Source organism: Vulpes lagopus, chromosome 10 (assembly GCF_018345385.1).
Source record: "Vulpes lagopus strain Blue_001 chromosome 10, ASM1834538v1, whole genome shotgun sequence".
In the NCBI taxonomy this organism is placed as follows: Eukaryota; Metazoa; Chordata; class Mammalia; order Carnivora; family Canidae; genus Vulpes; species Vulpes lagopus.
The window spans coordinates 86,797,132-86,808,533 of NC_054833.1; the positions used below are offsets into that span (position 1 = coordinate 86,797,132).

Genomic DNA, 11,402 nt, shown 5'->3' on the forward strand with positions numbered 1-11,402 from the left:
GCATGGCCACTTTCCAGCCACTGATACTGAGCCTCAGCCAGCCTCAGTTTTCTTATCTGTCAGATGATTGCTCATTACTGGCTGGCAGGGCGTTTGCCATTGATCCACTCAACACATGTTTCTTGGGTGCTATGTATGTGACATACACTGTTGTAGCCTCTGGGGATTCATAATGAATATATCAGGGCCTTTTCAAGGTGGCCGCGTGGGGAGGGGGCGGCTTGGGGTCTGCCAACAAGCAAACACAGCACCTCAGTAGGGTGATAACTGCCCCCAAAGATACAGAACAAGATAATGTGAGAGCCTGAGTTTTGGAGGCCAGTACCTGGGCTGTCACAGGACAGGTGGCACTGTGATAGGGTATGCAGAGGTCTGGGGCAGCCCTAAACCCACCATCCTCTTTGGGCTGAGGGCAGTGTTAGGGAAGGAGGAAGTGATGTCCAAGGTAGACTTGGGAGATGAGCAAGAGGTGGCCTGGGAACCGAGTAGGGCAAAGAGCAAGGAGGCTCCTTGACTGTAGGAGAGGGGTGGAACTGGAGAGGTCAGTGGCATCAGATCATAAGGTCTGGCCTTGAAGAAAACAAATTTCTCCTGCAGCAGTTGGGAGCCTGGGAGAGGGTGTAAGTGGAGGAAATGGCCTCATCCTATTTGCCTATGAGAAAGCATTATAGATGCACTGACAGGCCGGTGAGGATGAGGACAGCCCCCCAACCCCCAGCTGGAGAAGCCCCACACTCAAGTGAGGAATGAATGAAACTCTCAGAAATTCCTGGCACAGCTAGCTCCATAAATTGATTATTATTCCTGGTACGGGACTGCCTGACAGCTCTTTTGGCGTTAGAGCACTGCTAGCGTGCACAGGGGGAGTTGGGGCTGCAGGCGGCGCTTGAGAAGGGGTCACCCATGGCGGGGGCGGCGGGGGGGGGGCGGTGGTGGCTTGCAGGTGATGCAGACCTGAGATAGGGTGGGGAAGGGGCAGCCTTGCATCGCAGCCTCAACGCCTTTTGCATGTTCCTTCGGTGGTGTAATGAGCAACCTGGCCAGGTGTGGAGACTCCGTCTGCCCGCCCTGTCTCTGCAACGGCGCCCAACGAACCCGCCAGCAACCAGAGGACACTGGCCAGCGCCCGGAGTAGCGGCCTGGGCTGAAGCCTCGCCCCAGTGTAACCACCTGCCGGCCAAGCTCGGCCCATCCCCGCCAACACAGTCCCGCGGAGCCATTACACCACCCGGGACATGCAAATGGCGCCCCCGGCGGCCGCTGCGGGAACCGGGCCAGAGGGAGACGCGCCTCCCTCCCCTCTCTTGTCTTCCCCGCCTTAGCTGACGGCCGCCAGCTCGTGCTGCTACCCCCGCGAGGGCTGGAGGTACTCCAGCGCGCACAACGCCATCCTCGGGCCCTTCGGCGAGCTCATGACCGAAGCCGACATCCTCCGCATCGAGCAGCAAATCGAGAACCTGCAGGTGTTGCACAAGGCGCAGAAGCTGGAGGCGCGCCTGGAGCAGCTGGAGCTGGAGTTGGAGCAGCTGCTGCCGATCTCGGCCGCCCTTTCGGCGCCGCGCTTCACCGTGGATCCGCGCCGCATGCACGGCCGCGCCGTCAGCCTGCCTGCCTGGTGCAGCAAGATCTCCACGCTGCTCAAGAGCATGGCCACGCTGCTGGCCGCGCTGGGCGGCCGGCCCGCGCACCTGGCCGAGCTGCTGGCCGCCGACACGGGCCAGCCGCTGGCACCGCTGCCCGACGCGCCCTGGCGGCCGGGCCCGCTCTGCCTGGGCCGCTCGCACTCGCTCAGCTGGTGCCGCGAGGCCGTGGCGCGCGAGATCCTCGACTGCGGCGTCTCGGTGCAGCACCTCCGCGCCGTCTACGAGCTGCGCGCCCAGGGCTCGGCGCCCGCGCGCGGCTCGCGCCGCAAGCTCTCGCTTCCTGCGGGCGCCTCGGGCCGAGAACCCATCCTAGAGGAGGACTACGTGGCGGCCGGCGCCGGGGAAGCGAGCGCCCCCGCCGCCAACGGCTTGCCGGCCGCGGGGGACTCCCTTGGCGCCCCGGGCCCGCCCGACGCGCCCGGCCACCAGGCGGCGCTGCCTGAGCCGGAGCAGCTGGCGCGCCGGCCGCCGCTCTCCACCGAGCTGCGCGGCGTCCAGGACTACATAGATATGCGCAAGGAGCGCATCGTCTACCTCTTCCTGGAGCACTGGCGCAAGTGGACCTTCCGCGGCCCCGGGCGCCATGCCCAGGCGCGCCTACGCAGACTGCTGCCCCGCGTGGTGGCCGCCGGCGCGGGCTCCGTCCCCGAGGCCGCTGAGGCACCCGGGCCGCCGGCAGGCGACGGCGCCGACGGGCGGCTGCTGCGCCTGCTGAAGCAGCGGCAGGTGGTGGGCAAGCTGCTGGGCCACTGGCGGAGCCTGCTGCGGCGGGTGCCCGCGCGCCCCCCGCGCGGCTCGGGTCTGGCGCACGGCCTGTACTGGCCCGAGCACTTCCTGCCGCCCCTCGACGGCGGCGCGCCCCCACGCTACGACAGCCTCACGCTCGACCTCTTCATGCTTGGCTACTTCCAGCTGCTGGAGATGGGCCTGAGCCGAGAGGAGCGCAAGTTCCGCCACCTGCTGTGCTACGAGATGTTCGACCGGCTGGGCAGCCACCCGTGGGAGCTCATCCGCCGCTTCCACCGCGTCGTGCTCGAGGAGGTGGAGGCCGGCCGGCGCAGCTGGAGCGACGGCTTTGAGGACCTCAGGCGCCAGTTCTTTGGAGACAGCCCGGAGGCTGAGCCGGCGCGGGAAGAAGAGGCCGAGGAGGAGCGAGAGGAGGAGGAGGAGGAGGAGCCGGCGGAAAAGGTCGCTTCGGCCCAGACGGTGGACTGGCCAGAGGGGCAGCCCGAGGCCCCAGCTCCTGCGCCGCAGCCTCCGACCCCACCTCCGCCAGCCGCGCCTCCCCCGACGTGGGACCCTCCTAGTCCCGAAGCCCCTGTCGAAGATCCCCTGGAGCTGGTGTCTGAGATGGGCGAGTTCAGCAATGAGGACATCTGCCGCTATATTGACCGCAGCTTCTCCTTCTGGAAGGAGAAGGAGGCAGAGCTCTTTGACATCTGAGAATTCGGAATTTCCACTCAATCATCTTAACCCTGGGCCAGATGCCTGTCTGATGCCCTCCGGAGGCCAGAAGCCGGCGGGGTGGCCTTGGAAAACCCAGAGTGCCCAGGAGGACCAGGCTGCCACAGCCTTTGAAACCCCACCATGGCCAAATGTGGGGCAGTGGCCAGAATGGGCAGGGCAGGGCACAGGGCAAGCCAGCTGTCCCCCACCCCCCCACCCCCCGGTCCTACAGTCCTGCCTAGCTCTGTGTTGGAGCCAGGTTGAAGAAGCAGGCCCCCTGAGTGAGGGACCATGGGTCCCCCTTGGGGCAGTGTGGCTCTCCTCTCTTGGTTTTTCACTGGAATTCACGGCTACTTCTTTGAGGTCAAGGGAGCCACGTGTGTAGTGTTCTGTGTGACGTGTTCTCCTCTGTAAACATCCAAGTAATAAAACTCTTTGCTGTAAGCCGCCTGTGTTGGATGCCCGCTCCCCTGCTCCTGCCAAGTCAATGCAGCCACACAGTGGTAGAGGTAGTGTCTACTCCACTTGGGAACAGGACACACATGGCCCAGAAGATTCTTCACAGTGGAGGCCACTTTGAGCCTGTGGGGGCCCAAGGATGTTTCTACCCAGAGTCTGGGTTGGGGGCCTGGGGCCATCTGTCATCCTGCCCCAGTGGAGAAGCTCATTCTCTGGTCCTTTCCTACACCTTAGCTCCGACCTCTCTGGCGCCCTCTCTAGGACACAGGGCCTGGAGTTACAAGGGGGCAGAGCCCTTTAAGGGGACCATGGCCAGGCAACTTTATCGATTTGCCCTGTGAAAGGACATCCGTTTCCCATTGTCCCTGACTCTTGCAGGTCTCCCGGGGTTGGGGGTGCCCCCTCTGGCCCCCTACCTCCTAGCCCATGCTGGTCCTAAAGCTCAATGATTGTATTTCAGGAGGAAGAGGAGGAAGCCCGGCTGGCCAGCATGCCTGCATGGAGGCGAGACCTCCTGCGGAAGAAGCTAGAAGAGGAGAGGTGAGTTGGGTAATCAGAAGCTTCAGGGCCTGGTAGGATGTCTTGATCTTGTGTCTGCTGTGGTGGCACCAAATAATGCTGTCTCTTTTTCCTTCCAGGGAGCAGAAGCGGTGAGTTGGGACTGGGCCAGACCTGCCACCCCTCCCCAAACCTCCTTAGTCTTTTGCCTCTTCATCCAGCCCCATCTTGAGCACATCTCCTTGTCACTCTAGTCTGTAACACAACCTCTCTGCTTCCAATGATGCCACCAGACCTCTCTCCCCCAATAAGCCCCTGTCCCAAAAGTCTATATCTTATGCCCTAACAACCTTTGGTTAACCCAACCTCAGTGTCAATAACCTTGCGCTGTCCCTCAAAACATAGTTCCTGCCCCCAGGAATCTAGCCCAGTGCAGACAGAAATATAATGCAAGCCACTATGTAATTTTAAATTCTCTTGTAGCCACTTTGAAAAAGTAAAAAGATATAGGTGAACATGTGTATCTTATTTAACTCAATATATCGAAATATCACTTCAATAAATAATGTAAAAGTTATGAAATATATATATATACACACATATAAACATAGTCTTTGAAATGCCAGGTGCATTTTATACCTACAATGCTTCTCATTCTGACATTTCAGATGCTTAGCGGCCACATATATTTAGTGGCTGCCTTGTCAGCAGCACAGATCTAGCCCCTACTTTTTTAAGACTTTATTTGTTCATGAGAGACACAGAGAGAGGCAGAGACATAGGCAGAGGGAGAAGCAGGCTCCCTTTGGGGAGCCCCATGTGGGACTGGATCCCAGGACCCCTGGGGCCACACCCTGAGCCACCCAGGAGCACCAGCCCCTATTTTATAATAACTGTTCTGAATTACCCACCACTGCGTCTCAGTACTGTGGTCCCTCTGTTCTCCAGAAGCCCAGCCCCAGCCCCCCATCTCAGGTCCTGTCCCCAGACACCCTCTCCTCACCCTCTGCCACACCTCCTGACGCAGCACTACTATTTCCTGTAAAATCCCAGCCTGCAATACCTCATCCACAGCCTCTCACTCACCCAGCTCCTCAACCAAGACCTTCTGTGCCCATCAGCCCTGCCCGTATGCTTCCTGACCCCCAGTCCCTGGTCCCCCAGCCATTCTGCCCCCAGAACCCCTTGCCCTGGCCACCACAAATTGGTCCCTCTGTCCTCAGCAACCCAGCTCCTGTCCCCACCCGTGACCCCCCCCCCCCCAGGGTGCCTGGCCCACCCCCCTCACAGTTGCCGGGGGTTTCTGCCCCTACATCATGCCTAGGAAAGAGGAGGAGCGACAGAAGCAGGAGGAGCTGCAGAGGGAGAAAGAGCAGTCAGAGAAGTTGCGGACGCTGGGCTACGACGAGACCAAGCTGGCGCCCTGGCAGCGACAGATCATCCTGAAGAAGGGGGACATCGCTAAGTACTAGATGCAGCTCTCCTCTCGCAGCCCCGTGAGCTCGAGGGGCCCCAGCCTCCGCCCTGGCCTCGGGGCGGAAGGGCTGGGAGCCGCGCTGCCTTCCCCTCCCGCGCTGGAACCTCTCCCTGACCCCGCTCCGGCCCCCGCACCCCCAGCCCGGGGCGACGCTGGAGCGCGCCCTCCGCCACCGCCGCTGGGGCCCAGAAAAAGTGCCCAAGCCAGCTGCTGACGCAAAAAGATGCTGCTGATTTGCATGTTGATTTACATATATTTGCATGTTCGTTGAACGCCTCGCAGAGCTCTCCCGGCCTCGTGGGTGGCGACCTGGTCTCCCCGCGGGGCGTGCGCCCGGCCGCAGCCCCCTCCCCCGCACCCCGGAACCCGCGTGGCTGGCGCATCCTGGGCGGAGGCAGCCCCGCGCTCGGGGAAGGGGTTTTCCTCCCGTCCTGACCCAGATCTGCGCCCGGCCCGCCCGGGCCACATTTCCCATCCCCGCCGAGGGCTTCCTCTCAGTCATTTGTTTACCAGAAGCGATGAAAACAGCAACCTGCCCGTCGGGACGGGGCTGCCGCTCCGGGGCCCATTCTCCGCCCCCCACCCCCACCCGGCCCCTTCCGCAGCGCCCGGGGAGAGGCGGGGGCGGGGGGCCCTGCACCGCGTCTCCACCTGCTCCCTCCCCCTCCTGGTCCCGCCATCCCGCACCCCATTAAAGCTCTCTCAGCCACCGGGGCTGACGTCCGCTCTCTCGCGCCGTCGCCGCGACTTCCTCTCGCTATCGGGGTAACTGGGCCACGGCCGAGCGGGAGGGGCAGCTGGGAGCCAGGCGCCGCACTGGCCTCCACCGTGGGCGCCCGACCCTGGGCGGCGAGACTTCCGGCCCCCTCCCGACGCCCCCAGGAAACCGAGGCCGGGCCCCGCGGAAACAGCACGCAGTAGTTTTTCTTCACAGATTTAATATGAGGGCCTCAGCGAGGTCAGGCCCAGCCACCGCCGAGCCGTCTGCCCCTTCTGCGAGGCGTCCACGCCTCGGCCTTGACCAGAAGCCCGGGGTCGCGCAGCGGGGAGGGCGCTGGGCGCTGCTACGCAGGGCCGCGCCGGGAGCTTATTAAGTGACATAAGATGTCTACACGCATAAGTAACCGTACTTAGGGCTTCCGCAGGGGCCGCCGCGGCCCGGGGCCGGCGGCTGGGCCCCCGAGTCACGCGCCGCGCTGCAGGCGGCTGCGCAGGTCCTCGGCGCAGCCGTCCAGCCCCATGCGCTCCAGCGCCGCGTAGACGGCGCCCAAGCCCGCGGGCTGCTGCTGCCGCCAGCGCTTGAGCATCTCGTACTGCTGGTCGCGGAAGCGGCCGACCTCCACCTCCACGGCCTCGATTTCCGCCTCGCGCAGCCCCAGCGTGCGCACGAACTCCTTCCAGCGCCGCGCGGGCACCGCGTCCATCACGTCGTAGAGCTGCGGGCCCGGCTGGAGCGTGGCGGCCGCGGAGCCTGCAGGGGGCGCTGGCGAAGGTGGCGGCGGCGGCTCTGGGGGCGGGCCAGAGAGCGCCAGTGGGGGGAGTGCGATCTGGGGCTTGGGGGCGGCGGGAGCCCCAGGCAGGGCCCGCCAGGGAGCTCCACCCGTTCAACTAGGGATGGGAAGTGGACAGCTGGTGCGCCGGAAGCTAGTACTCATCTCGGGCTCGGGAGAATGGGGTCAGGTCTCAGGCCAGGGAGGTCTCTTACCAAGAGCTCTGCTGTGCGTCTGGTCCCAGGGCCATGTCACCTCCCGACAGGGCGCCTCCTGGCTCTGGGGGGAACCAGGGGTCCAGCCGTTGCCCACCAACTGGACAGCGCGGACCTTCTCACTACTGCTGAGGGGCACTAGAAGGGTGTGCGCGCTGTCCCTGGATGAGAGTTGGGTGGCCTGGAAGCAGAGAAGCGCCAGGTCAGCCCAGCCTGCTAAGTAAGGCCCCTTTTCTGAGGTCTCTGGCCAGGAGTGGCCATTCCTTGGGTCAGTCAGCAAACATTCTCCAAGATTGCCTCCCGCAGTTGGCCATAATCTTTCACTGTGGCTCAGAAGAACTATTTCCTTTGCCTGGAATACCCTGCCCTGGCTGCCCTTCTCTGGGCTCCCTCAACCCTGCCCAAGGCCTGGCCATGGTGGCAGTCATCCCACTGAACCTGTCTGGACCCCATCAGATTGAGAGCCACTTAGAGGCAGGTGCGTGCTGTACTCCGTCACTGATAACTCAGTGACCTCACAGATGTTCATTAGGTCTACTCTGCCAGCACCTGTGCCACACACTGGGGATGATGAGTTATAATAAGGCCCAAACTTTTGCTCCCTCTCTTCCCAGAATATTACTTATATGCTTACCTGTAGAGTCAAGGCCTCCATCCCAGCTTCATCTGCTGAGAGACAAAGAGCATCTCATCAGCAACCAGGCAAGACTCCTAGAGTGCTGGCCCACCCCCTCATGTGTTCCCCTGTACTACCCCTGCCCCCAGCACTCCCTCCCTCAGTCTCCCCACTCTGCATCAGGAGTCAATGGGCTCTGAGCTATCCAAGCTGACCCTGTGCCTCTATAAAATATGTGTGTGCAGCCTGTACTTACTAGGAACCACGGGCTTGCAAGGTTGGCAGCGGTGGTATGTGTAAGTCAGGGTAGCACCAAGCAGGAGTGGGACCACCAGGCCAGCCAGAAGCACCTGGACCCAGAACACTGAGAACAGCTGGTGAGTGGTGAGTAGTAAACCCCCACCCCCAAATTCCCCTTGGCCCATCCCAGCCATCCTGCTCAAATTCCCAGCACACCACCTACTCTGCCTCCAGCCACAGATAGTCACACATGGCTCAGGACAGCTCCCAAGGGTGCTCCTACAAGGAGAGGGGATGGGGTGGGAGGTGAGGGAGCACTCGTCAAGGGGGGCCACCCATCTTCTCCATCCCGGAGGCCCTTCCCTCCCCAGGCCTCTTCTCTGGGAGCCACACTTCCCACAACCACTATTTATGGAGCTTCCTGTAGACCGGGATTTGCCTACTTTATTCCCTGTCATATCCCCAGCACCTAGAACATCTCTGGAAAATGGTAGATGCTTAATACATACTTGGCTAAGCAGATGAATCAATAAAGTGCTTTACCCCTTAATCTTAGCTCTGGGAAGAACCTACTAACATCACCATGTTCACCTGGGGAAGCCACAGATCAGAGAGGCGAAGTAACTTCCCCAGGGTCTCCCAGAGAGCAAGTGGCAGATCTCGAAATCTTAGCCCAAGATTTGAAAGTGTATCAACATGACTCTATCAATTGACAAATCCTATGCTCCCTTAACATACAGCTGGAAAGATTACTACAGGAAAGTCTGACAGAAGGTGATGAGACTTCCCCCATTTATCCGTCCTAAGGTGAACGCAGATTTCCCTTTAGCATCCAAGGACCAAGCTTCCACTCTGCTCCCCGCCTCCCTCTCCCTGTCCTGGGGCAGCCAGGAAGTTACGTGGGGCAGGACATGCAGCTGTTGCCATATTCATAGAAGCCAGGCAGGCAGGTCCCACAGTCGCTATCTCTGGCAGAACCTGCAGTCCAGGAAATGATTTGTGGGTCGGGAAGGGAGAGAGGGAATTAGGGAGAAGGTATTGGGCGGAGTAGGTAGGTAGCCCAGAATGGGGGTACTCACAGGGCACCCGTGTGTGGCGGTGCAGAGCCCTGCAGTCTGAGCATGGATGGCAGCGGAAGGGAGAGCCAGCCTTGCAGGGCTTGACCAAGCACTCCAGGAACCAGCCTGGCTCACAGCCACAGTGGGTGTCCGCCACCATCGAGCAGTTCTTCAGGGCCACCTGGGAGACTGGCAAGATTGTTCAGAGAGATGGGGAGAATGGAGGCCTTCAGAGCCAGAGGCCCCCGGTGGGGGCGGGGGGAACAAATCCTCTGGGAAATGGAAATAAGGCCACCCGCAAAGGGAGAGAAGCATGAAGATGGCCACAGATCACAGGCACACAGAGATAGGAGGGTCATCAGGATGAGAGGAGGCAAAGGCATCATAGGGCAGGATCACTGTGGAGAGCCTGGGAGAGGTGGGCACAGGGATTGTCACACCCAGAGGTTAAGCCCAAACCTGCCCCCTTCTTCAGAAATACCCTGGCCATGGCCTGTCCTCAAGAGCCCCACACTGAGCACTAGGGTTCTCACCCTCCTCGTCACAGGCCTGGCAGCGGGTACAGCGGGTCTCATGGTGGTTCTCCCTGGCCAGGAAGGTGCCCCCGGGGCATGGAAGGCAGATGGCCGGACCACAGGGCTTCAGGCAGGGGCCTTTCAGGTAGTGCCCTGTGGAAACAAGACCCAAGTCAGATAGTCAAAGGGGGTTCCCACATCTTTCCTCTCTCTGGCTTCCTACTGCCCCCACCCTGGCCTCCCCTGTCTTCTGACCCCAACTTACCCCATCTTCCTCTGTCTGCCCTCACTTCCCCCCTCACCCCTCCTGCCTCTGCAGCTACTCACCTGCTGGACAGCCCTTGCAACAGAACAGACCGTTCCTCTTCTGGAAATTGTAGGCACAGTTGCACCTAGGAGCAGGAGTGCTGTGCTGGCCCTGGGCGCCCAGCAGTGCCAGGAGCAGGACCTGGAGGAAGGGCACTGCTCACTCCAGCAGGGCTGCTGCACAGGCCCTGCCCTGCCCTGTCTCCCCCACCTCAGGGGGCCCCACACTTGCCCACAGAGCAGCCCACTTCTCGGGCTCTTGAGAAGAGGCGCCCGTGGATGCAGGAAATGTGGGGAAAGCCAGCTTCCCTCGCTGGGCGCAGACCAGGCTCGGAGCAGCAGAGCAGAGGTCTCCGGCCAGCTCTGAGCACATTTCCCCTCCTCCACTAGATCATCGGAGCAGGCTCAGGCAGCCCCATCCCCACTCGGGCTCTTTCTAAGGTGGGGGACCTAGATCTTTCCCTGCTTGGGGCCCCTAGACCCCTCCAGGCTCCGGGGCGGAGGTTTCCTTTCAGCGGAAGGGCCCCGCCCGGGTAAGCCTCTAACTAGCTGAGTCTCTAAGTCGAAAGGGAGGGTGGTGGTGGTGTTGGCACACTTCCCAAGGAAGTTGGGCCCCTTCATTCACAGCCGGCAACCCAGGCCTGAAGTCAAGCCGTTCAACCCCCTCTACTGTGCTCCCACTCACCGCAGCCACCGCTGCCGTGTAGCCCCCCAGCCGCAACTCCATGGCTCTCCGTGCCTTGCTGGGCCCTCCGACAACGGCGTGAGCCAGCCTGGGGGCTTCCCCTGCTCCGCCCGCTCTGCCTGCCTACTCTGCCCCACGCCGCCCAGAGGAGCCTGCCTCGGGGGTGGGGGTCAGGGCGGAGCCCCCAGCCCACGCAGCCTGCCCCTGTGCACCTGAGCTCACCTGAGGTGGCCCCAAGGGCAGCAAGGTATACACAGGACAGGGCTGCATTCAGGTCCCCACACCTGGGTTCTAGCCTCAAGCCTGAGACTACCACTTCCAGGTGAAGTGACTTCCCTCCTTTGGGCCACACAGCCCTCCCTCAGCCATGAAGGGTTGGGCCAGAACTACTCCGGAGGAAGACCCAGCCTCCCCAGATACTGCCTGGGTGTGGGTACAGGGGCCTCTCCCCTGGAGGGGAGTCCTAGGGGGCATTCTCAGTAGAGCCCTGAGACACATCGCCCACCTTGGCATAAGCTTACAGGGACTGCCCTGGGCAGGGCCCTCCGAGGCACCTCGTGGCAGGGAGCACTTCATGGTGGTGGTGGTGGGGCTCTAGGGTCCACCTCGTAGCTGGGGCAGGGGATGGGGTTGATCTTGGGGTGCTTGTCTGGTCACCTCTGCCCTGTTAATTCACTACTGCTCTACCGCAGTCTCCTCCAGTGGTGCCTTACCATAGATGGAGGGAGACTGGCGGGGGACAAGAGCAGGAGGC

At 61.8% G+C, this 11,402-nt stretch overlaps 2 protein-coding genes across 15 annotated transcripts in view; one reads left to right on the plus strand and one right to left on the minus strand.

The window, feature by feature from the left end:
* The window catches only part of ESPN (espin), a 30,527-nt gene extending 24,290 nt beyond the window's left edge, over positions 1 to 6,237 (plus strand). For 5 of the 8 annotated variants that reach the window (XM_041770908.1, XM_041770907.1, XM_041770906.1 and 2 more), the window contains one exon: positions 1,323 to 4,002. In XM_041770908.1, the coding sequence (XP_041626842.1) occupies positions 1,323 to 3,086 (1,764 nt within the window). In that variant the 3' untranslated portion in view covers positions 3,087 to 4,002. The other 3 variants (XM_041770909.1, XM_041770912.1, XM_041770911.1) reach the window with 1 other exon arrangement.
* A 207-nt stretch (positions 6,238 to 6,444) lies between these two features.
* TNFRSF25 (TNF receptor superfamily member 25) lies at positions 6,445 to 11,338 on the minus strand. 7 transcript variants are annotated; one of them, XM_041770918.1, is made up of 10 exons: positions 10,196 to 11,338; positions 9,985 to 10,105; positions 9,676 to 9,810; positions 9,164 to 9,331; positions 8,984 to 9,062; positions 8,308 to 8,363; positions 8,101 to 8,208; positions 7,863 to 7,897; positions 7,229 to 7,409; positions 6,445 to 7,030 (listed from the first exon to the last, which is right to left on the minus strand). In XM_041770918.1, exons 1-10 carry the CDS (start codon positions 10,334 to 10,336, stop codon positions 6,708 to 6,710), a joined length of 1,347 nt encoding a protein of 448 aa, XP_041626852.1. In that variant the 5' UTR covers positions 10,337 to 11,338; the 3' UTR covers positions 6,445 to 6,707. The 7 variants fall into 7 exon arrangements, 6 of the variants coding, with proteins under 6 accessions (XP_041626852.1, XP_041626851.1, XP_041626850.1 ...); XM_041770917.1 differs by having other exon boundaries at positions 8,101 to 8,363; positions 10,871 to 11,338; XM_041770916.1 differs by having other exon boundaries at positions 7,863 to 7,894; positions 8,101 to 8,363.
* Between the last annotated feature and the right edge of the window lie 64 nt (positions 11,339 to 11,402).

What these genes read in the sequence shown, in the direction of transcription:
- TNFRSF25 (XM_041770914.1), bottom strand. Translation starts at nt 10,336, where the DNA reads ATGTGCTCAGAGCTGGCCGGAGACCTCTGCTCTGCTGCTCCGAGCCTG. An exon ending in AGCTGCATGTCCTGCCCCAC is followed by an intron (nt 8,364 to 8,983) that starts GTAACTTCCTGG and finishes CTCTCCTTGTAG; the next exon opens with GAGCACCCTTGGGAGCTGTC. An exon ending in TTGCAAGCCCGTGGTTCCTA is followed by an intron (nt 7,898 to 8,100) that starts GTAAGTACAGGC and finishes TTTGTCTCTCAG; the next exon opens with CAGATGAAGCTGGGATGGAG.